Source organism: Myotis myotis, unplaced genomic scaffold (genome assembly GCF_014108235.1).
Source record: "Myotis myotis isolate mMyoMyo1 unplaced genomic scaffold, mMyoMyo1.p scaffold_m19_p_11, whole genome shotgun sequence".
In the NCBI taxonomy this organism is placed as follows: domain Eukaryota; kingdom Metazoa; phylum Chordata; class Mammalia; order Chiroptera; family Vespertilionidae; genus Myotis; species Myotis myotis.
Genome location: NW_023416315.1, coordinates 59,917,249 through 59,943,480, shown reverse-complemented (window position 1 = coordinate 59,943,480; position 26,232 = coordinate 59,917,249). Strand labels below are relative to the sequence as shown.

General features: G+C 39.1%; 1 protein-coding gene across 2 annotated transcripts in view; it reads right to left on the bottom strand.

Moving 5' to 3' along the window:
* The window catches only part of CHCHD3 (coiled-coil-helix-coiled-coil-helix domain containing 3), a 267,475-nt gene that overhangs the window by 70,814 nt on the left and 170,429 nt on the right, over positions 1-26,232 (bottom strand). Inside the window, exons 5-6 of one of the 2 annotated variants that reach the window (XM_036328655.1) lie at positions 15,687-15,701; positions 14,697-14,780 (exon numbers count right to left, since the gene is read on the bottom strand). In XM_036328655.1, the coding sequence (XP_036184548.1) occupies positions 14,697-14,780; positions 15,687-15,701 (99 nt within the window). The remainder of the gene's footprint in view (positions 1-14,696; positions 14,781-15,686; positions 15,702-26,232) is intronic. The other variant, XM_036328656.1, reaches the window with a different exon arrangement.

The following is a 26,232-nucleotide window of genomic DNA, read 5'->3' as shown; positions in this document are numbered from 1 at the left end:
TAACCATACTTTATACCACAGAGAAAATGAGAAAGAAAGACCTATTTACAATAGCTGTGTATGCCTTTATCTTTAAGCTGTAGCATATTCAAATAAAAAAAGGCATTCACCCACAACTGAGGAACTTGGATTAATCCTTATAATGCCCATAATTTATACAACTGAATGCATTAGTCATTATAGTGTACTTTGATTTAAGGGATTAAAAAATAAAACACCTGCATAAAGAAACGATAATTTGGGGGTCTAACCAACCTTAGTTGTGTGTGTTTTGGTTTGTTTGTTTTTGAGGCAGAAGCTGTAAAGATTTTGCTCTTAGTGAGTACTTTTAATGTAAGACTCTTGCATAAACTGCAAAAAAGTCTGATGTAGCACATTTTCCTGTAGAAATGAAATCTACAATATCGATACAAACAACCCTTTGCCATTTTCCTAAAGCCATGACCCCACCAGAAATATTTTCTGCCTCTTAGGCAGAATTTATCCAAAATCAAAGTTTCATTTCTTTTCAAGAAAAGACCCCTGTAACCAGGCACATTCTTAACTGTAAAACTCCACCATCAGAAGAGCAGTATCTGTCCAGGAATCACCCCTGTGACTTTCTACATCTTCTTGTTCTTGCCCCCAAACTACCTATGATCTGGTCTCACCCATGCTTCCTTCTCATCATCATCTATCCATTCAATTTCAATGGATAATGCAAAAGATGAAGAAGAAGAAAAAGACTCATTCGGTTCTTACTTGTTAAACAGACTGATCCAAACATCACAATGAACAAATGAATCCATGTCCTGCATGGATGTCCTAAGTCAGAGACTTGCAACAGAAGATTAAAACAAAAAATAAACATAAAAACCAGACATGTACTTGCAGCACATTATTGAAGGGGTGTCTGTACTCCCTCAGGACTCCATTGTGTCCTCTCTCCCTGTGCTCCCCACACCCAGCAACTTCCATCAAGCTGGTAGCCCCACACCTCGACACCACACGGCTCGGTCCCTGGTCTCGAGGAGCTGGCCTCCAACATTACAGTACCTTAAGGTTTATAAACAAACCACTTTTAACTTGGAGAAGTAAAAGTTCAACCAGTTCTGTTTTACTGTTGTTGTTTAAAATCCCCCACCCATCAGCTAGGCTTATATTACTTTAACTAAATGGACCAAGAGGCCAACAGCCTCTGGTCCAAAGATGTAGGAAGACAGAAAGATACACGTGAAGTGCTCAGGTTGCCATCTCTGATGTAATCTCCCCAATCTGAAGCCAAATACATACAAGAGAAATCCCATTTTATCAAATAAAATGAGTACATTAAAGAGCTCTGAATATCTGCGATTATGTAAGCCTAATTATAGTTTCCTTTTATTACTTCCATATTACAAAGTAGTTCTACAATTGAGCCAATGATTCTATTCTTTCTGGCAAAATTCAATATAAAACAATGGATAAATTTTTTCCCAGGCCCCCAACCCCCAACAAGTTCCCTCAAGCAGCGTGTAATCATCAGTCTCCTAGATGCCGGGGTCTGATGGTGATAGCTAGTGCTGGCCTAACTCAGTATCCGTGTAAATCCACACAATGTTTTATTTCAGCTCCATGCCCTTGAGAAGTACGTTATAAAAGCCACTTTACAGATGAGAGGTTGAGGGTGAGACAGGTTACCTGGTGTTTCTCGAAGACCAAGAGCCAAGAAGCAGGAGGTGTAACACTGGAATCCATGTCCACTTGTCTTTGATATCATTACATTTACCATGAGGGCCCTGGACAGATGGCTCTATGGGTGGGAGCCTCGTCCTGACAACAAAAGGTGGCGGGCTCAATTCCCAGGCAGGGCACATAACTAGGTTGTATGTTTGATCCCCAGTCAGGGTGTGTGGGGGAGACAATCGATTGATGTTTCTCACGTCGATGTTCCTCTCTCTCACTCCTTCCCTCTCTCTCTAAAATAAATAAAAAACATATCCTTGGGTGAGGATTAAGAAAAAGTTTACCATGAGGTCGTTGGAGGGAGAGGTCCCAAATGTCTGATGTGTTGCGGCAGAATGAGGTCTAACATTCTGAGGTCTGAGGTTACTGAATATCTCACGTAATCATGAAATGACCAAGAGACAAGCACCTGGGAATTACTGCTTTACGACACCGTGGGTATATGAACGTCAGCCATGGGAATAAATGAGGAAGTCAGCAGTGCTTTCCTCTGACAGAAGAATTCAGGTGAGTTCTATGAAACATTTCTTTCATTCCATACAGCATTCATTAAAAACAAACTACTGCGTGCCTGCTTTGCACCAGGATATCAGCAAAGCTAGTAAAACTTTACTGTTCATTTGATTGAGTTTCATAAAACCTCAGGAATGGTACCCAAGCATTCACTGTACTGCAGCCACCTCTGCAATATTTGGATGGCGACGAAAATTAGTTTCAGGAACCTAAACAAACAAATACGCATTCACTTTTTGGAACCTATCTGATGAGACAATGACATGGTAAACACTGTCCCCACTCCCTCAACTACATAAAACAATGTTTTCTTACCTGCAAAAGTACACTTCTCTACTACATGAATGTTAAAGTTCCAAGGAACAATAAACTTTTATGTATCTATAAATATTTCATTTCACTGATACAGCATCCAGGTTCTTGTATTAATATTGGTTTTAACTGTTAGTCAGCATAGGCTTAAAACATCAGCCTTGCTTTGTTGCCTGGCAAGCAAGGCCTGAAACCGAGAATCTCATCATAATCATAAAAATCATAAAAATGTTTCTATTTGGCTACTTCCAAAGTAATATTCATTCAAAAACTATCTTTTGCATAATTATTCTTAAATAGCTAGAGTATAAGTGATATATCTGTGAATATAGTTAGTTACTTTAAATAACTTCGTGCTTCTATTTAGACTAAAAATATTCACCCTTTTCTCTTTCTGGCATTATTCTTTTGGGAACCAACTTCAAGGTCAAATCCAAATGATATATAATTTTTAATGTACCCAACAGTGAAATAGCACTCCCTGTCTTTAATTACATGCTATTGAATTTTTACAAATAGTTCTAGGAATTTCTGCCAAGTTTCTGCAATTTAGAGCAACTACATCATGAGAGGAGAGTTCACAATTTAGTACTAGAATTATTTTTTCGGAGCTACAGACACACTGTAGTTCTAGGTTACATTTTCATTTTAATGAGAGTTAGAGAAACAGAAAAGCAAAAATGGACTGCCTACCCAAGGACATAAGCTAAGGGTCTCAGCCTCAAGCGACTCTCCTCTCACTTCTATTTTCACTCTAACTTGCACCAGATAGTCCATCTAGACAAGGTAGAAGACACCTGCAAGGTTCATTACAATTAATTTCTAGAAATACTGATATTAAGAGGTAGCAGGCGAGGAGGAGAGATGAGATACTAGAGGTACATGTGGCTGATTTAGCCCCTCTGTGTGCATCCCAGGTACCAACAATGCACGATTCCTGGGCACATGTAAGTGCTCAGCATCCCCCAGTAAGGAAATATCCAATATCCAGGGCAGAAGACTGTACCGACAATCAGCTAGTGTGGGGGTTCCCCAGGGAGCAACAGCAAGGAATGGATGAAAAACAACCACGGGAGGTTAAATGCAGTTATGGCTTAATCATAGTTGAGTGATGGGTGAATTTCCGAGACTAATTACTCAGGTTAATTCTGAGACAGAGCCTAGGCAAGCCACTGAGTTGAAGTTCAAGTAGCTCGGGATCAGAGGAATATCTCTGGCCTTAAACTAGAGAGGGGAAATGACAGTAAACTCATAATATGTGTAGTTATAATTTAAATTTGCAGGAAATTTATGCCCCAAGATTGCATATCTATGCAATCTAAACAGCAGGCTAATGAAGCCCCCAGGCTTTTGTGGATACAGTGGTTCGAGGGCTACTTCACAGATCCACTAGGAAGAAGTGATTTTGCAAAGGGAGTGGGTTATGGCAGAGGAAGATGGGGGAGGCACAAGTGTCCAAGTGGCAGTGGCAGCCAGACGAGGCCATTCTCAGACACCATGCCCCTCCTCTTATTGCTGCTGTCACACTAGATCTCGCCGTTACCTTGGACAATCTAACGTGGCTTGCAACTTTGATTTCTGCCCATAGTATTTCTTCTTTTCTCTCCATCCTCTCGGAGGAGTAAGGCCTCATCCACAGATCCTTTACTGTTTCCTTCCTTTCAGCATCTCTCCTATGAATTTAGCCCATGTACTTCCGCACACTAAGTGCATCCATCATCTGACCACACCCGATAAGGGAACTGCTGTAATTTTTCTTTGCTGTGGAACACGATCCACTATTAAGACTCCTGGTGCTTAGTTTATAAAAAAAACGCACAAAAAAACAAAAGTTGCTAAGGGAAACTCAGGTAAGAATCTGCTACTTAACGCTAATGGTTCTAAACAAAAAAGGCCATGCCCACTTCCATCAAAAATCTTCTGAAAACTGGGGGAAGGAGTGAAATTGCATAATAAATGTTAAGGCCAGAAAGCCTCCTGGGAGTATCCTACTCTCCCACTGGTCACACAGGAGAGGCTGCTAGGGAGGAGGAGGCAAGACTCTGGGTCCTGGTGAAACCCCACTACCCATCACTCCCAATTCTGGGGAGCCTGAAATAATGTGAGCTTGAACCGCGAATGTGAACATAAATACAGAACTAGATATTGTGGTGTATTTCCTAAAAGACTCAGAGACTGGGCCTGAGGAAGAGAAACAAGAGCACCAAGCCCACCAGAGGACCCTGAGAATCTCTAGGCCGCTTTCTCATCTGCCTACCCTTTGGCAACACAGTGTGAAGGAAGGCAATTCTGGGTTGCAGGTCCTCAGAAGCCCTCAAATTAGGAACTCTATCAATAAAATGGATGGCTTCTTGACCTCTACATCCTAGAATACAAATCAGGAAGGACTAAAAACAATGTAGTTACTGGCACTATGCAGGCACAGCAAATCTCAGATGTGTGTTAAGTTTATATCTTCAAAAAATATTCTGTGGTTTGAGTGTAATGCAGAAACATGGCATGCCGTATCCTCAGCTTGCAAGCTCCAGATGTACATCAACTCTGGGAAGGCCCAAAGAAATATGTGTTCAGCTTAGTTAAACCTGACATTCCTCAAGATTATTTGGCATGGATCCCATCCCACTCCTGAACACATTCATTCAAAAAGTCATCGAATGCCTGCTATGTGCCAGGTACTATCACGGTGACTGAGGGTCCTGAGGAAACTTACACATTTAATATTTATTTTCTGAGAGAACTGTTTGAGGCACCCAGTTAGTTCATTGGGTCTCTATTGGAGCATTTACCTGATGGATCTCTTCAACCCACTAAATTCCTTGTAAATCCCAGGGATTTAGACCTTTATGGGACAAAAGTAGTGGCTATTCCTCACAAAACATTTCTGCTTTGGCCCTAGCCAGTTTGGCTCAGTGGATAGAGTGTCGGCCTGCAGACCAAAGGGTCCTGGGTTCAATTCCAGTCAAGGGCATGTATCTTGGTTGCAGGCTCCTTCCCAGCCCAGGACCTGGTCAGGGCTCATGCAGGAGGCAACCAATCAATGTATTTCTCTCACATCGATGTTTCTCTTTGTCTTTCCCTCTCTGTCTAAAAATCAATCAATGGAAAAATATCCCTGGGTGAGGATTAACAAGAAAAAAAAATAAAACATTTCTGCTCTGGAAAAGAATAGTCAGACCCAGCCTCCGTGGACCCTCTATGGCAATTAAAAGCTCTGTACCAGATGCCAAAGGGCAGTTGTGCCGTTTGCATTTGTCACTATATCTATGCACAGTGCCTGTGTTTTTGAGTCAACAGTGAATGCCAAGGACTCTCTCTAGCCTCCAAAATTCTGATAAGAATGACCAAGGTCAAAATGGTTTTAGATTCCCTTCATTAAATGATGACCTTATTGTGCAAACCTGTTTTATATGCCAAGTTCAGATGTGGGGGACTTCTGATTTGATAATCATAAGAGCTAATATTATTTGCAAATGTCTGAATGACCAAATGTATCTTCCTCACTGAAGCTAATGTGTTGAAACATAACACCTTACAGAGGCACAGCTAGCTCATGGTCTGAGCATAAAACTGCCGTCAGGGGCATTTTCTTACACCATCCCTGCAATTTCCTTTAAAAAAAAGAGAATAGTTATGTATTTTAATTTTTTGCCAGTAAAAGAGAGAAATAAAAGACTTTGTTGGTCTGCCTAACGTAGTACATTTGAAATTTATAAATAAACAAAACATCAAGGAGCAAAACAATCACTAATTATAAAATTGGATTTAAAGAAAAATCAAGAGATTTAGCCCATTTGCAATGGCATACAAAGGAAACACAGAATGACTTGCTGGCTGCAACATGGTTATCAATAGCAAGAAAAGATCCCAAAGAAAGGAAAGGGGCTGTTAATTGTGTTTTCAAATAAAACAGCCTGCTGAGCCTCCCTAGACAAAATGAACAGAACCTTTAAAAGTGGAATTAATTTTCCCTGGATTTCATAACACTTTGTTTTTTACCTTGTCTTTCCACATTCAAGTGGCATATCATTTTAAAGAACCGTCATGGTAAACAGACTCTAATTATTTCATTGCATAGTCTTTCACCAGGTAAAAGAAACGTGCAGAGTAGAGAAAGTACGAAACCCATATTGTTGGCATCTTAGCACTTGTGATCATTACAAGCACTCACAAAAAAGCAATGCTGGGCTTTAAAGCTGAACTGTATATTATCTCTTTCTCAGAGCCCTGGGGCTATCACTGCAAAGCACAGTGGTCCATTCTAAGCTCTGAATAGAGAAAAGGAAGAGATCATTAAATTATAATTTCCATGCACAATTGGTACAAGTATTTCCTACCAACAGGATTAATATGAAAGCAAGATCCCAGAATAAAGCTGCTCAGCAGAGAGGATGGCAGTTTAGTGTCTTGTAAATTTGATTTCACTGAAAGCCCTGACACATCGTAATAGTGAAATCCTATTTACTGTAGCGAGAAGGATGGATAATGCTATTTAATACCTGGTGTACTGTGTGCCATCATCTCACAGCTTTGTACTCCATGTTCTCATCTTACCTTAAGGTTAATACTTCTTGACAGCCTACATGGTCAAGAGAGCCCCACAGTAAGTGCTGATCCCATGATTTGCAAATCTTTCTTCTAAATTTCGGCACAGAAAAACTGGCTCTGGTTAAGGGGATCATTTTAACAGGATGCACTTTCAACAGGATGCTTATCCAGGAGGGAAAAAAAAGGACCTCATATCCTTAAAGCCAGATTAAAAAAAAACATTTCAAGGTTACCCAAACTACATTCCCCATTAGAAAATTCAGAGAGGTTAACAGAAAGCCAATGCGTTTAGAGGACTTGTTGAATAATGAATTAAGGATAAGACCCCCATTTCCAACATACTGTATTGATTTTTCCTCCTCAGAGAATGAAATTTTTTTAAAGTGCATCTTGCTAGTTACTTTTGGAATATCTGCAATAATAAACTTCCTTTAGGGAAGCAGGTAAGAGTATCAAAGGGTTCAGACTTTGAACCTAAGTTATAAATAACTGTGTCAATTACATTAACAAAAGATATGGTGATACTGGGCATTATTCACTTTTCTACCTAACAATTAACATCTCAGGGCATTTATTTGAACTACCATTATTCGTTACTGATAAAAAAAAAAAATTGAGAGCAACTCAAGGTACATGCCACCATTCTATTGGCATCTCTGTCATTTGTAATGTCATTAAAATTAAAAGTGACATTGGCTACTACGGTCTTCAATGTGCAAACTCCTGGAGCAGAGAACCTTGTCTGCTTCTGAAACTCTTGGTAACGACAGAAACTACAGAGAATTTGCCTTGATTTCAAGGTGAATGAGGAAGCCAGAACAAAATTTGCAAATGTCATAAAACAATACATTTCTCTAGGTTGAAAAATGCAAACTAGCATGACCTACCAAGGCATATCTACCAGAACGTGATGCTTTTAACTATTGTGCTAAATTTGCTATTATCTCATTGCATGACCAAAGCATACACAACAATTTAGTGTATATTAGCCACCCATACAACCTAGAATCACTGACAACTGTTTAGGAAGCAAATAGGGGGGAAATATCCAAGGAGTTTTTAATCCCATACATTGAGTTTAAGTTATCTCCCTACCCCAAAAAGGATTGTTTATGTTTTAATATCTCAGATGTCAGTGATCTGTGTATGTGTCCTTATTAATCCCTTGAAAAGGCTGACCCAGCTTCACTCAATGAAATATTTTTACAATGACAGACTTCATCTGGTAGTAGAAATGCATAATAATTTCTTCCCATAAGCAACACACAGAGCTGACAATAATCTGTTCTGTTGTCATTTCTCTTTATTATCATCGTTGGTGTTATTATTCCCTCAAGCTTTGCAGAGGAATATAGAAATGAAGGTACTAATTGACAAGGAAGAAGTCAAGCAATCAAAAAAGCCAATTAATCATAAGAGGAGCCTGACACTTTATGATGCAATAGAAGTTATGCCACCTACCATAAGTAAAAGGCTTTTAAAAATTGCTCACTTGATGTAAGCATGACCTTAGAATTTAATTAGCCACTCTCTCCACAGGTGACGAACTAGTAAAGTACATTTCTTCTTAATGATAATTTATTTTTCACCATCCTCTTTGCATTGTTCTCTTTTGCCCAGCTTGTACACTTCCTTCTCATTCTTAATTGTATGGGATTGACTGCAGCGTGTATGCAAATTGCTGCTGAAATCTACAGAAGCCTGTAAACGGAAAGCAATACATATCCCATACCCTGTTGATCTGAATACTGTAACTATATCTGACTAAGCTCTCTGATCTCCCTCAGCTCCTCAAACCACCAGAGCTTTTAAAGCTCTCTTCACGCTGTGCCAAACCACACCATTCTTATGAACGCCAAGAGCAAAGTGGATGCAGTAGAGCAAATCAATTCAAGTTCATAATTGAGAAGTTAGGCATGCAAGACACACGAATCATCAAAGAACCCGTGTCTCCGAGATGTCTGCGGAGAAAGGAGTCCTTCATCCTGAAGCTCCCTGGGAATCTGGGCTCTTCTACTCACTTTCCTCCCACAGGACTAACAGACTACAGGAAAACACACATTCTCTTGAAGAACATGCAGGCAATCCAGACTCTAATGAAAGAACCATCAAAATAACTTATCAATGCCCTGACCGGTTTGGCTCAGTGGATAGAGTGTCAGTCTGTGGTCTCAAGGGTCCTGCGTTCGATTCCAGTCAAGGACATGTACCTTGGTTGCAGGCACATCCCCAGTGGGGGGTATGCAGGAGGCAGCTGATCGATGTTTCTCTCTCATCGATGTTTCTAACTCTCTATTCCTCTCCCTTCCTCTCTGTAAAAAATCAATAAAATATATTAAAAAAATACCTTATCAAAAGTAACAGAAAGTTTGCTCTCTTTCTAGGGAAGGGATGGGATGACTGTCCTGTAACAATACTACAAATGAATGAGTGAATGAGTGAATGAATGAATGAACAAATGAACACCTCAGAAATATTTTTAACTACTCAAATGATTATAAATGTCTTACTTCAAAGTAAAAGAAGTACAACTAGATATTAAAACAATACTTAGGAGTATCACTCTGTACTTGCTTGATAACTAGGACTTATTTCCTCGCTTTCGGTCAAATTTTCCCAGGAAGTGCCAAATCCTGGGGAGAAAATTATGCATTTTGAATGCTTAACACTTTCAGGTTATGAGGTAGCATAAATCAAATTATAACATCAGGACATAAGAAGCTGTACTTCAAGCCAGAAAGAGCTAACCTACCATCTGAAGAACTAAAAACAATCAGCAGGATTTAGCTTTTTGAGTGCAGAACTGGCAAATATTAAAGACTGGATAATGGCTAAAAGCTCAGGTGGAAAAGCTGGCCTAAGTCCAGATCATGCTTTGGGGGTACATTCTTGGGCTAATTATTTAAAGCCCTGGGATCTTCATCTAAACAACAGGGTTGGCAGTTGCATAGCATTATTTGTGGAGATAAAATGACATAATCTATGCCAAGTGCCTAGCACAAATGCAAATGCTCAATAAATGTTACTGTAAGCTACTAGGATGCCGCTGCTATAAATAGCCAGATACTCAAAGTTAAACTTGATTTTCTCATGGATTTAAATTGTTTATTTAAATCATTAGTGAAGGCGATACTAAGCATTTTGTTTTATTTAAAAACTTACACTAACTGCTCAGACATAACGTTATGGTATAAGCCTAGTAAACCTAGGATTCATTGACTGTGCTCTTAGAACATGTGAGCTGTGAAAAACACAGAAATAAGAAAATGACCTTTGCCCTCATGGAGTTTACAAGATAAACACAGATAACTAACTTCAGTTGTCATAAGATATGGCATCATAGAGACCAGTCTGTAGAGAACTGCCTGAGGGACATGGGAATTTAAGAGACTTCTCTCATCAGCTCACCAACGGGAATGAACACTCGAGTCTGTTAGGTCACACACCCACATGCGATTCTCTAATGTTCTTAAAATATCAAACTTTACTTCACATCTATGACAATGTTGCTGAATAATGCTGGCAACATTTATAATGAAATAAGGACCTGAAAAACTTTCAAATGGCTTTGACCTTTTTTCTCAGTAGAGAATATTGGAACACTGATTCTAAGAAGTGTGAAATTGGTGTCCAGTTAAATTATACTTATTATGCCTCACAAGTTAGTGAAAGAGAAAATTATCTCAGACACCTGGTGAACTAGCCAATATAAACACCTGGGAGGGGAAGGCTCCATTCACACAAGGGAATATCTAATTGGTAAAGAGTTTACTGAAACAGATCCAACCGGCGAACCACTAACTGAATGTGCTTCTCATACTCTGTGGACTTGGGTCATATTCTCAAAAGAAGTCTGCACCAGGTCAATGGAAATGAGTAGTTCAAGTCATAAGATTATGAACCATCAAAAAGTGATAATATATACAGTTACTGGGTTTGTTAATCCAGCTGATGGGCTGATGACACAGAGATCTTAAAAATCATCCTTGGAATGATTCTGTAAAAGACTCACATCCCTCTCTATTAGTAATATAACAGGTGGTATCTAGTTTATGCTTTCATCATTTCATTTGGTTAAAATAAAGAAAAAATGTATTTATATGCACTCTTAAAGCACAGGTAACCTGAATTTCATAGTAAGTTAGACGATTCTGCAAGTTATCAGATTAAAATGTTTTTCTTACGTTATGTACTACTGGATTCAGTGCTTTTACGCCTTCTTAACACAGAGTGTAGATCCCCTAACAGAAATGGGTAGTCACTGTATTTTCACTACCATCACAATGCAAGAAAAACCCTTTGCACAACCCTTGGCATTAAGTCTAGAAAATGCTTCATCATTGGGGAACTAAACGTCTCTCAAATATTCCTAGATGAAATCCTAAATGGACAAATTTCAACGTAGATACTTTAGGAATGGCAGTAACAAACAAAAACATGATTTTATAGAAATGGGCCAAAGATACCAGATGTTGAATAACAATAAAGTAATTTTATGATTATTAATATCTTATACATAATGGAAAGAAAGTACATATTTTTTAATGGCAGCAGCCTATATGTGTTAAGCACTTCCCAGTTTTCAAGATTTAAATACATCCGCTCATCTGGTCCCCCCAATAACTCACAAAGGTGAGCAAAGAACAGACTAGTCTCCACACTAATTTATACAACCAGAAACCACAGAGATTAGGGAAATTGTCATATGAGCAGATGACAAAGCCATGCCTTCTGACCCCTAGTCCAGCATCCCTTTGACCACATGCCATTAAACATGGACTTATTAAGTATTAACTAATAGTAATGTAGTTATTCCGCATCAGTAGTTGTCTCAGCTCACTGGTGCTTATCAGTTTTCTGTAAAAATTCCTAAATAAGTACTTTGAAGACTTATCTTCAAATGGGAAAAATCACTTATATTTTGCCTAAACAAGAAGACACTACTTACAGTGATTTGATATCATCACACTGCTTGTCCGACCTAACCTGAGGCCAAAAGCAAGTCAGCTGCTGAGCAGCCGGTTTAATCTGCCAGGCATACCTCCCCACAGTTCCTCACACCAGTCCAGAATCACCTGCATCAAGTCAGTGAACTTATGAGAAATGGGTGAATATTTCTCAGAGCCTTTTCTTGCCACTAACAGTGATCAATAATAAATTCAAAAGATACAAATGCAAAACTCGAAAATACATGAATTCAAGCATAGTAATATTTGATGGCAAAGAAAACCATCTCTGGGTGCAGAGAAAGCAGATGCTGAGTGAATCATCTCCAGACCTTCACTCCCACCCATTTTATTCCACTAACAAAGGCTAGGCATGGCAGGTAGGGTGCTCTGGAAGGACCAGTAAAACAGGAAACACCACTGAGTGGTTACTCGGCACTGGACACCAGGACAGGTGCCCTATGAAATCGGCTCATTCAACAAATTAGTGAAGTAACATCATTATATCCTCATGTTAGAGCTGAGGAAACAAAGTTTCAGTAAGGAGCTCCAAGATACAGAGCAGGTAAAAGCTGGTTCCTATCCAAGCCAGCCGGTGTCAGAGCCTGTGCTCTAATCCATGGTTCCGCATCCTACAGCGCTGGGTCAATTCCACTCGCCACCCAGCCATTTCAGTGGAGCCATAAGAAAGGTTTCAGTTTTTAGATGCACTGGGGGAGGGGGTGGGGGGGGAGGAGGTGGTGTCAAAAGAAGATTATCTCAAACTTCAATAAACTGAAACACTGTCACATTTGTTCACAGACATATTGGCTATGATGCTCTTAAGTTACAATGATACAGCTGAGGGCTATGACAGGAACCACACATGGTCTGCAAAGCTAAAAATAGTTACTATCTGGCCCTTTAGAGAAAAATGTGCTGACTTGTGCTCTAAGCCATTCCACATTATGCTTACTTAACATCTCTATTTGGATGTCTTAAAAAATATCCCACGTTTAACATATCCCAAATCAAACACCTGATTTCCTCCACCTCACACACCAAGAACCGTATTTTGATCCTTCCCCTGTGAAGAATCCATCCTATGTAAATTTACATCCTATGTAAAAACCATAGACCTAGAGTACCTTTGAGCTCTTTCTTTCAATCATGACCAAAACCATCAGCAAATCTGCTCAGCTCTGCCTCTGAAATACCCAAACACATTTCTTTCCTTCCCCAGCCCAAGCCTTCACCGTCCCTTTTCTGAGTCGCTGTCATAACTTCTTCCTAGGACTTTTGCTTCTTGCTCAAGACAGCAGCCAGAATACTCTTTTGCTCACGACCCTTTGGCCTTTCTAAACGTGCCAACCACGCTCCTGCTCCGGGGTTCTAGGGCTCCCCCATTTCTGCAGACCTCTTCCTAATGCCATCGTATTTTACACAGGCTCTCCCCTCCATCCAACCCGAATCTATACTCCTAAGCCTTGAGTCGCCCTTTTCCTTGCTTTATTGTTCGCCACATCATCTCTGTTTGCCACACGATATATATACTGGGTTTTCATTGTAATTAGGCTCCAGGAGGACAGAAGTTTAGTTCATTTTCTTCAATAATATATCTCTGGCACTAGACCAGGGCCTGATACACAACAGGTACTTAGTATCTGCTGAATGAATGAGAAATCGGTCCCTACGTTCAAGAAGCACTGAGTTCAGTGACATACAGGGATGGGTGAACATCTTCAACATATAAAAATTGTACTGAATGGGGCTTAAGAATATACTTCTTATTTTACCTACTTTATTAGTAAACACTTTATTCTAAACAAATCGAATGCTGGAGTCTCAATCAAAGGGAGAGAAAGCTAACTCGGTAACATCATGTTCTCTGCATGAAATTACTCCACGCAAATCTACTTCACTGCACAGGGGCACTGGTTACATGGCTGAAGTCCCATTCTTACCTTCTGCTTCAGCCTTAATTCCCTCCTTTGCAACTCTATCAATTCAAAGTCCATTTTGACTACAGGTAGCACCTCAACTCTTCCCCCTCCTAACTCTTCTCCCTAAGTGCTACTATTCAGCTCCTGTAAAAATATTAATGCTTGAAATTACTCTCCGGTGGGGTTCCTGTCCACCACTCTTTACAGGGACATTCATTTCTTAGCCACAAATGCAGTGAAAGTGAGTTTTCAGAGAGACAATATATCCATTAAAACACTATCATTTCTGAGAACAAACTCAAGTTTAGTCAACGCTTGAGTTCAGAGTAACACTAACAGAATTATACACTTGAAATCTATGTAATTTTATTAACCAATGTCACCCCAATATATTCACTTAAATTTTTAATGGAAAAAAAAGAAACTATGAATAATAATGATGATGATGATGATGATGATGATGATGATGAGTAGCACTCTACTGTGTAACCTAGAGGTCATGCACTTTCTAAGCATCTAAGGAAAAATATCTGAGGGAGGTTTATGAGTGGTAAAATGCATCTATGAACCAATAACACCACCATACTCAAAACTATCACAGTAGAAATGACATTCCCTGCTTGGCTTCTTCACTTCCTGGTCACTTTTTAACTAGGAAAAACAGTAACAGTTTTCATTTATTGATTTTTAAATAAATATACGGGAAAGCTGCAGATGTGGTAATAGAAGAATCAATGACAAGAAATAGTCATACCCTCTCCTCCAGTCTAGCCAGCTGCTCTTTGTAGAATGCATCCTGCCTCTTGATCACTCGATCTTTCTCTTCCAGCATCCTCGCCTATAAAAAGAAATGAAGAATATACCATATTAGGAAAAAGCAACAGCAAAGCAAAAGTCAAGTATAAATTACATTAGAAATAAGTACACAAAGCGGAAGATTTCTGAAAACTATTAGGTCTCTGCCATAGAAAAACATTAATAGGATGATGATTGCTGTATTTAAATGTAAAGAATGAGTCTGCATTGTTTTTTCATTTTCTTTTTACTGTAACAGCTGTGTCCTACTTTGTCCAAATGCATCATAATACAGCAGAGACAGTTTTTATTTAACTTCTCTTTTGGAGAGTAATTTCAAGCATTAATATTTTTACACAATAAAACTTTGATTTTAATCTGGGCATAAGACAGATGGTTATTAACCTTTCTTAAACAACAAAAAAATGCCTATGCAACACTGTATACATAAACTTTATAATTGGGAACCCTTAAATTACTCAGTGAAACCTGAATATAAATACATGTATTGGTCTATTTTCTTTTCTATGAAGCAGCTATCTTTAGAGAGAGGACCAAAAACTACTATAAATGTTTATGTGAATAATTAAAAATCAATAATAATAAAAATAATGAAGTTAATTTAAAAATCTTTTTTTCCCACATCTAAATTTATGGTCTTTTTAACAAAATAAAAACATATCATGTACCTATATCACCTCAAGTTAGGAAAGTTTTAAACATATTTTTTGTTCTGTGAATGCTGAATATACACTTGACCAGGAATTTTAATAAATTATGAAAGGATACATTTTGGCATTCCCATCCTTGGGCCACGCACTTTTTATTTTTTTATTTTTTTGCAAGTTGATCAAGTATCACCTAGCTCAACTCCTAGAAAGGTGACTGCCACTTGGTTCAGTTTAAGAGAACCCATTTGCACATTGTATGTCGTTGTTTTGCTACTTACTTTGACTTCAATGTCCTGCAGCATGTTAAAAACAAGCAAATAGTTATTTAGCAATGTAAGTATGCTGTTTCCTAATGTCAGAAAGAAAGCAGATGCATAATATCTACCTAAAATGCAAACCAAAGAAGGCAATAGCGGGAAAAGAGGGCTTTGCTTAAGTTGCTTAAATGTGACTGGGCTATTATTTTAAATAGAAGATTTCAATGAAAAGATCATGGTATGTGAAAGCATATGATTAAAAAACACACACAAATACAATATTAAGATTTTATAAAAGTACATTAACATGTAAGTACATAATCTACAGCTCCTTGGTACAATACAGTAAAAGCCTGCTATCAGTCAGGAATATAAAAGGAAAAAATTAATGGGAAATGTTTAACAAAGCTAAGTGTGAAGAAAATATGCACGACTATATATCTGACCTACAGAGAAAAGACCTTTCTAGATTCAACAGACTCTCCAAAAATAAAGCAAATGCAAACGAATGGACTTACTATAAGACCCTCCATAAAACGTAAAAATCAATAAACCAAATAAAAAGCAAATGAGAAAAAAAGGAAAAGATATTCCAACATGGAGCTGTAAGAGTTAATGTTACTAATATAGAGAGCACTTAAAAAATAAGCCCTCTACCCCACCCACAAATGACATAGACTGGTAAATCACATCCAAAAGTACAAAAAAACACACGGAAAAAGAAAACTCAACCCCAGAAGAAGTCAAAGAATGAAAATTAAAATAATGAAATACCATTATTCATCTATCGAACTTACAAAATTATAAAATAATATTAATAAAGATATAGAAAACCAGGCTTTTCTATACAGTTGGTCAGAATGTAAACTGGTATAGCTACTTTCAAACAATTTGGCAAAATCTAATTAGACAAAGTGTACACATTCATTGAGAGCTAGACACTATTTTTAGAACTCTTAAGTAATTATAGCAATACCCAGAGACGTAGATAATTGGGTTATTTAGAATTGCAAAGAAACAAAAACAAAACCCACTCTAATTATTAAATATAAATATACTCCAAATATACTAAGTAAAAACCTCCACAAAACTACAAACAGAAAAGACCTTTTTCTTTTTTGTAGGAAAGAAGGAAAAAGACCAACAAAAATATCAACAGAGGTCATAGCAGGGTGGTTTCTAGTTCATTTTGCTTCTTTATATATTCTAAATAAAAAATAAACATACTTTGTAGTCAAGGCACTCAGGAGGCAATTTTTTGATGTGAGGGAACTATTCTGTTTCTTGATTATGGTGGTGGAAAACTTGTAGAACTAATATTGCAAGGAATGAATTTCACTACATACTGAATACAAATAAAGCATACTAGAATTTATGAAAATATCTACATATAAATATATGGATGTATGTGTGTATCTATCTTTATTACTGTCAATCTGCTTATCACTTGGCCAATTTTATTTCTAGGCATTTAATCCTAGGAAATACTGAGAAAAGCATACAAGGATTTACCTCTAAGAAAATGCAGCCAGCATTATTTTCAGCAACAAAAAAGTGGGAATGACAGAGGGGTGTGTAAATAAGATTTGGTCAGCCGAAACCGGTTTGGCTCAGTGGATAGAGCGTCAGCCTGCGGAGTGAAGGGTCCCAGGTTCGATTCCGGTCAAGGGCATGTACCTGGGTTGCGGGCATATCCCCAGTGGGAGATGTGCAGGAGGCAGCTGATCGATGTTTCTCTCTCATCGATGTTTCTAACTCTCTATCTCTCTCCCTTTCTCTCTGTAAAAAATCAATAAAATATATTTAAAAAAAAAAAAGAAAGAAGATTTGGTCAAACAACAAGATATTGATTATAAAGAGTTTAGTCCAGCCATAATGATCAAACATTGAGAGCCATTAAAAATAATGTTTTAATAGAATAATTGATTTCTTTACTCAAAATATTATATGGGGGTAAAAACAGGCCATAAAATAGCATGTATAGTAAGTTCCTAAATTTGGCTAAGAAACAGGAGTTAGGAGGCAAAAGGGAGGAACAGAGAGAGTTGAGTGTCTAGTTATATAGACATGGAAAAAATAAAAAGTATGCTAAGATGTTAACAGTGGATATGATATGCTTAGTGGGATATTTTTCTTATTTGGACTATTTTCCACTTTCCAAATTTTCTATAATGAACGAACAATCATTACTTCTATAATAAGAAAAATATTTTAAACATTAATATCACATACATTTATTCCTGACTGAGATGAAAACATATATGAAGCTGAGAGTGTGAGCTCTTAAGTAATCACGTTGACAAAAAAAAAAAATGGTTTCAATAGTTTGAAGAGTTATTTACTGCATGGAAACTATTTTACCTACTAAGTCCTTAATGCATTAACACTTGATTCTCTCTCCCATTCAATGCATGCATGACCCACCATGGTTCCTAAAACACTTGCACTAAGTGTTTCTTTTGTTCGTGTACAGTTGCGCAGTGAGATTATTTTAAAATTCAACACTACAGTATTATTGGAGCCTACTGGGGGCTACACCAACAAGTTTAATTCTGAGGGGCTGACTGCAACCTAAATAAAGCACACTCATTTATATTTCCAAATGTAATCTCTGAAACTTTAATGCAACACGCCAGAAGATCAGATAGGCACACTAAAGAGGAACTACTTCCAAAGACCTGAAAACACCCAACCACAGTCTAACATCATAAATCTTTCCCTAGATGGCCGGCAGGATCAATAGTCTGAGATCGCTGGGGAGAACAACAAAGCAAGAGACGTGGCCACAACACTTTAATGGCACATTGCTTTGAAACAGTTAATGTGATGCTGGGAGCGAAAGTCACACAATATGAATCCTAAAACTTAAATAAGCCTGGAATACACTGACTAAGCTAATAGCTGCCGAGGATGGAGAGTCACAGTCGACCCAAGGAAAAGCAGTGCACCATGTGCAAGGAAAGAAAACTTCTATGTGCAAGTCTAGCAGATATAGAATCACTGTGAGTGAACAAATAAACACAAACAGCATCACACATCATTTCCTGTTCTAGCAGAATCATCTATCAGGAAAAATGAATACAAAAGTTTCCCCACCTTCTGTTTGCTCTTCCTCCTACCACACAAAATGTGCCCTGATGTAGTTTTCAGATCCTGTTAGATTTAGGGTGAAATGATTGGGCTTGAAACCATGGCAGAAAGAGCTTATGTGAGTCATGATGGAAAACTAGAACGTTCCATATGCCAGGGAAACAAAGAAAATTAAAAAATCAAGTTTTCTTTAAGAACATAGACTTGTTGGCAGTTAGGTTCAAAATGAAGTACGCATGGATTTCCTTCCTTGAAGACTTGCCTCTTTTCAGAAAGGACTGACAAGTTTGTGTACTTATCAACCTCCTCTCTCCTCTTCATTCACTGTTGGTTTTACATTTTTATTTTAAAACCCACTTATCTTTGCCTATGCTTTCTTTTTTTCAAGAGGAGAAGCAGATCTGCCTCAAAGTGGCAGAGGACGTATTTTGAAAATGTACTTGCTAGTGCTTACAACAAGATATAAAAAGGTCAACAGAAAAACAAAAACAACTTGGACTACGGATATGGCATATTGTGCTGGTAGAGCTTTACCTTCCTGTGTACACTCCCAGAAAAATCTTCATAGCCAAAATGTTCTGACATCGTGGCTCAGCTCCCTTAGGCCTGGCTGCTCCTGGGGACTGGGATAGCTCTCCCTCTGGGTACATGGCATTTGGAACCCGGTGACATCACAATCTCTTAGCTCAGAAGTAGTACTGTTACTTCACACACCACGTAAAGGCGTGTTAAGGAAAGATGTTGTGCTATGGAAAAGCCTGTACATTTTAAATGGCAAAGTTCCTTGAAATGTCAGGGTTCAATTTTAACAGCTCCAGGTAGAAAACAAAGCAGGAACCAGTTCAGTTTTCTATGGAATGATATTATGAAACCAGAGATTACTAGGATTGAAAAAAGGCAAGAACTGTAAATCAATATAAATAGGAAATCCTTATAACTCATTTCCTGTCATTCTAAATCTTGTAACAAATCTAAACACAAATATAATGGACTGGGAAAGATTTAACCTTTCAAAATGATATGGATAATCTGTGGCAGACAAGATATCTATCATCTGTCTATCTATCTATCTATCTATCTATCTATCTATCTATCTATCTATCTATCCATCCATCCATCCATCCATCCATCCATCCATCCATCCATCCATCTTACAATTCACATAGGCAAACAAGAGCTGGGAAAAGTGCTTTATTACTTGTCAGAATTACATATGAGGGACAATATGTAGGAACCTAATAAAATTATATGCTGACATTAAACAGAGAACTGAAATATCCAAGGGGGCTGAACCATAAACTTGTAAGGTGATATTACATTTAGAAGCTGCAGAACATGATCACTGTGAATATCAATTAGCCGTAACAAAATAATTAAAGTAGCCATGTACTCAATTAGCTACATACTAGACTTTGTTATAAATGAGAAATCACTTAGGGTTCACTGAGCCTTTATCATGTTAATAAACAAAGATTATACACGGAGCACTGTTTTCCAAACCATACCAGAAGGTGACCTTCAAAAGGTAGCTCATCTAGATGAACTTAAATGATACCCAATCTATTGTCAGATTTAGCATATTTTTCAACAACTTAAGAGGCAGAAGCAGAAGCAATGAGGAAACCCCAGCTTGAAATGCTAAACCACACTTACGTCCACTAACACAGTAATGTCTGATATTAGTTGAATAGAAACCAAGAGATGAAAAGACAAAGACCTTTCTTTCAATAGACTTCTTACTCCTAAATCTGGAACTCATACCCAAGTCCCCAGGATGTGAGCAAATCCATTTGTTTCTGTTTTTGTTGTATGTGTTTTTTTGTCTTCTCCAAAAGATTTTCAAGAACCTGGTCTACATGTCAACTTTCTCATACTGATAACACTGGGACAGCCCTCTGAGCATGTCCTCTACCACTTGTGGGAACACCTAGAGAGCAACCTAGTGGCGCTTTGCTTTCAATAGTCCAGTGGTTCTCACATAACATTTGTGCAGATCATGGTACTTGACAGAAGCAGCGAAATTAAGCAGTAGGTAAAATTTAAAAAATAATTTTATAAGCTTTCTTCCATAGCTTTAGAGAGGAAAGACTTAAACCAAAAAATTAGTTCTCCCGTTTTCTGGTTTAATTCAGAAGTTATTAGCACAATAACTAGAAACCACTTGATGAGGACTCAGGAGACCGGAGGCCCATTGTTGCTCGGCTAAGTCACCGCGTGACCATGCACTGACCCACTGCGCCCCCATCCATGTTCCACAAGCCCTTTCGAAGGCTACTTCCTGAACGTAGCATTTGCAAAGTCCTGCCCTGGCTGCCTCTCCTATGACAGCACCTGATACAACTTTGCAACATCTGTTTTGTACTTTTGGTTGTTACCCACTGGCCCCCTTCTCCACTGTAAACTCCCTGAGACAGGAAAGGAGGTTTACTCTTCTCAGTCTGTATCTTTGGCGTGACCCAGGTCTGTGCCTTCTACATTGGAAGCACTCAGGACAGGCAGCCAAAATGACATAAAGGGCACTGAAGGGAAGAGTTTGTAGTCGCAGTTTCTGGGAAACAAACCTGTCATAGCATCTGTGATCTATTTCACATACGACAGCTTACGAGGGTGGGATGACATGTCTGTGCTACTTCGGGTCACTTCGGTGAAGCTCTGAGCCAGGCGCTGCCAGCATGTTACCCAGGAACCCACAATCCACCCACAATCCATGAGCATCAGCAAGTATTCTTGCTTAGAAGCTCAAAATGGGAAGTCCAAAAAGCAGAGGTGGCTTCTACAGGGCTTCACTCACCCGTGTCTTGATCAACAACGACGCTTTGCTAGTTAGCACAGTGACTGTTGGAAATGAGACCTCCTTAGTGAAAATGGTTCATTAACTAGCATGGTAAGTGTTAGGTATAGGCTCTTGTTAGTAAAATGAAAACTATGAACAAGACATAAGGATTAGGCAACATATTATAGAGAGACTCCTGCATCTGCTGGTGACAGGCTATGGGAATGTGAGGAGCTGTGAGAACAATGCCTGCAGCTTTAGTTTGAGGAACAGAGCCTCAGCCAGACCCCTCTCCAGTCCCGCATCCAGCCATTGATTTAAGACAGACAAGACAGATAGTCCCACCTTCGGCACCACTGATGTTTGGACCAGATCATTCTCATTGTGAAGAGCTGCCCTATGCACTGTAGGATGTTCAGTAGCATACCTGGCCTCTCTGACACCGGGACCACCCCCCACTAAGAGCTGTGACAACCAAAAGTGTTTCCAGACTTTGCCAACTGTCCTCCCAGAAGCCAAACTGCCCCGCGGAGAACCACTGCTTACAAGCTTGCTAGCTGAGGCCAACTATCAACAGCCTCACCTGCCTCCGGTGACTTTCCTGCGAAGAAAGCACTGAAGGAACAGAGAACTGAACTTCACTGTTTTACAGAACGGGCTGTGTGAGCCATCTGGGACCTGCTTGCTAATACACTTTTGCTCAGCAACTAGCTGTTTGTATGGTGGAATTGGGCTGGAGAGATGCTTGCATTATCACTTGGTTATAACTTGGTAGTAGGGCTGTGCTGTGAAGGTAAAATGAATAAAAGCAACAAGAGTTGCTCGCCTGCATGTAAAGTAGTGAATCATATCCTGATGAGAGAAGAAACTGGAAATGTTAATTCATTTTTCTTGACCTAAGTAGTAAACGCATAAAATGGCTCTATCTGCCCTCTGGCTCCCTGTAAGAATGGAACCCAGGTCCACAGAACTTACACGATTCCAAATCTAAGCAGCTGCGTTCAGTTCAGGCAGAACTGCTTTCAGCTGACCTGAACTGGTACAGCTTAACATTTCTCCTGCTCGGACAGGGACAATACGAACCTGTTGTTAAATAATGTATATATCCTTCCTGAAAACAGTCAGATTGTGATTCCATTATAATTTGCATTCCCTTTTCCAAAGCAACATATTTCAATATGAAATTTCACCATGAAAGGTCCTGAAATGTATCACCTCATCAGTCCAGTGTCACATGTTCTATGCTTCTTGCTCATCATCCATGAAAAAAATCAAAAAACAAAAAAACACTCATCATGGCACCCAGCACATAAACATTAAATAAATGCTGCATCAAACGTGAACCGAACTGTTAGGGTTTCAGAGTCCTCAAATGAGCAGCTTGATCTTCTGTAATGACACGAGCTTTAGCTACTACACGTTTATGAAAGACACAGTAATTGTAAACATGGTTCAAGTCTAAGAGAAAAGGCCCTGTTGAATCAAATTCAGCAATTACAAAGAAAAAAGTTCTAAAAGACCGAGTTCTGTAAATAAATAAGGACTCTGTCAGATGCGGATAAGAATTATAATTGCAAGAGGAAAAGGCAGTAAAAAGGGTCATATTTAATAAAACTACCATGTGTTCACATGGACTTAGGGCAGAAAGGGGCTTTTATCATCAAATTCAGCTGCAGAATAGACTGGTATTATGAACCACCGGGTGTTACCATCACATGTAAAAGCAGAGTGTTCTCACCCCTAGATCACAGCTGATATGGTGCAGGGTGGGAAGGAGCACTAAGCATTTGAGATTACGTAACTTAAGGTGCAATTACACTAAAATTTCTCTCTCTTCTTATTCCATATTGTGGAGAACAATGCTTCCATTTCCAAGCATGTATATATAATCTGTTTTACGATGGAGATTAAAAAGCACAGAGGCACTTTAACATAGAGATGCTAGTTAAACTGCACTATCTGTTGAAGATATTTGTATCACTGGTCTGACAAATAAATTGAACAACAACATGGAGACAATTACTGCACCACTTCTGAATTCCTTTTCTTTGTATTAGCTTGTATTTGTCCAATTTAAATTTGGATTTAATGTTCCCACTACTGGGACCAATTGGCCAGTCAATCTCTTCTCTTGCAATCTATTCCACATTCAGAGCTAGGAGAAAAAATAAATAAATCCAGAGATCACCTAGTTCATTTTATAGGCAGTAGGTGAGGCTCCAGGTTCCTTGTTGACTAAGGGAATTCTTTAAGGTCAGGGAGACAGTTCGTCTGGGCTCCTAACTCCTGATGGCATTGTACTTCCCATTGCTCCGACCTTGTTTCTTTTCACATTGGCTTGACTTTAAGGAAAGAAAATGTAAAAATTATCACTCATACATGTGTAGTTATTTTCAACACTACTTAACATAAAGAGATTTTTAAAGATTTCTTGTAACAATTAATGCAGAATATTCTAAAAATGTCTCCAGAGCCAACTGTGTACCATATCGGTTCAGGTCCTCTGGGATGCAGATGCTGAGGCAGAATCAGAATCACAAGAGATTTATTAGGGGTAAGGATATAGGCTAGAGGAGTGGGAACAGAGAGCGCCTCAGACTATGCTGTAGTCTGGCACCTATGAGACACCCGTGCAGCTCAGAGAAAACCTTGGCCAGGCTGGTGGAGAGCCCCAGACAAAGTGCCAATTGGAGGGATTCTGGGTGAAGCAGAATGGCCCACAGACTGTCAGCATGGAGAGAGCATGGCTGGGGGTGAACACAGGTGGACCTCGAAGCTGAAGCAGCTGACACACCTTTCACAGAAAGTTCTCTCTTAGAGACAGGGCTGAAGGCACACGCCATGGCTTCCACATACTCTGATTTGCTAATGAACCCAAAACAAATGATGATGACGATGAACTTTAAGCAGGTCTTAAACGTCAGCTTCCATTTTGAACAGAAAGTAAACCAGCAAACCAAAAATGGGGGTATATCTGTTTGTATACCTCAATTCCAGATAGAACTGCTTCACTTATGTAGGCTGGGCTGAGTAAATCCTACTGGACCTATGAAATACTAGTACAATTTGAATCAGAAATCCTACGCAGCAAAACAAGCAACAGAAAAGTCATGAGACAATTGAAGCTAGAATTCTAGTTTGGCTGCAAACTCATGAAATTGGCAAGCTACTCCCCCTTTTAGTGTAATTGCACCTTTTGCTTTCTTCTTTGTAACTTTAAGGAGATGAACTAAATAATACCTAAGATCGTACTAATATTCACGTTACGCATTACATTTACCGTTCCATTTTTTCTATTACTCCATTCAGCACTGACTCTATCGCTAGGCCAGAGGAAATTCGCCACAAGCACACATTAAACAGCATTTGGAAATATCCCGAGTAGGTGACACCTGGCTGCCAGGGGCAGAGGCTTGTGGCAGCAGCGACGCTCCCTCTCTGCCTGACTCGGCACCAGTGGTGGGCTTACAAGGGCTGGAGGATCCATAGGGCTCAGCTCCCTCTGTTGCTTAGCAATATTCACTGGGCTGTTTCCTGAACCTCACACCACCTGGCAGATTCAGAGGTAAGACTGAGGGTGAAAGGGGTCATTTCTAAAACAAGTTCAACTCACTGCTGCTCACCAAATCCCAGTGGCTCTCATTTTCTGCCCCAAATGACTAAGTTCAGAAATAATTGGGCATCCTCATCCCATCTGTGGTGCTTTAGAGAGGAGAGTTCAGTGCAATCGCATCATGTGCACATACAGTTTCTGTGAACCCAACTACTGGGGTTAAAGTGGGAAGAGAAAAATGTAACTAGAGTGCAGGATTTCACCTGCTCCCCGAAGAAGCCTGGGATGGCTCGGTCAGTGTCACGTCCCACAGGTCCTCCTAGATGGAGGAGGAGTCTCACTCATCTCTTCCCAGTGAGTGGAATTCTATTGATTCAGATAGTTTTCATTCACGAATCCTCAAATGAAAACCAACATCTCCTCTAGTGCTCGACTAAAGAAACCAACTAACCCAATAACACAACTCCCAGTGCTGAATTCTTAAAAATAAACTTGAACAAAAGAAATCTTTGTCTCAAATAATTCATCTTGTTTTTTCTAGCTTTATTGAGGTAGAGCTGACAAATAAAATTCACATGATAATTTAAAACTAAATCCTTAAGTAAGTGTGACTCCCCTGTATTCCAAGAAAAATTAAATTTAGAAAAGTGTTAGGATAATAACAGTTATTTTTTAAAATCATTCTCCGCAATGGCTACTGGTAAGGAAGGTATGAAGAAGTACCTGGCCCTTTATAACATCCCATTCTCCCCCAAACCTGATAGCGAGGGAATTTAAAAAATCTTTATCCTCTGTATAAAACCTCCAGGTTACCTGACCAAGGAAAATATTTTAAGAGATGAGGCTGTGGGATTAAACCGAAGCCTAGACAAAGCAAGAAGGGAAAGAAGTCTCGGATAGGAGGAATGGAAAGAAGAGAATGCACCCAAACCATGAATCATCGACTGGAAAGCAACAGAGCCCACGGGTAGGCTGTAAATAAGCCACTTCAGGTCCTGGGCCAAGATGGCTGAGAAGGGATGAGAAGACGCCATTAACCCCCGACTGGAAGGGCCAGGCTAGCTGAGATGTAGCTTTGTTCTCATCACTTTTGTACACAGGTGTGGAAGGACCACAATGGAGCAGATGACTCCCAAATCTCAAACACTGGG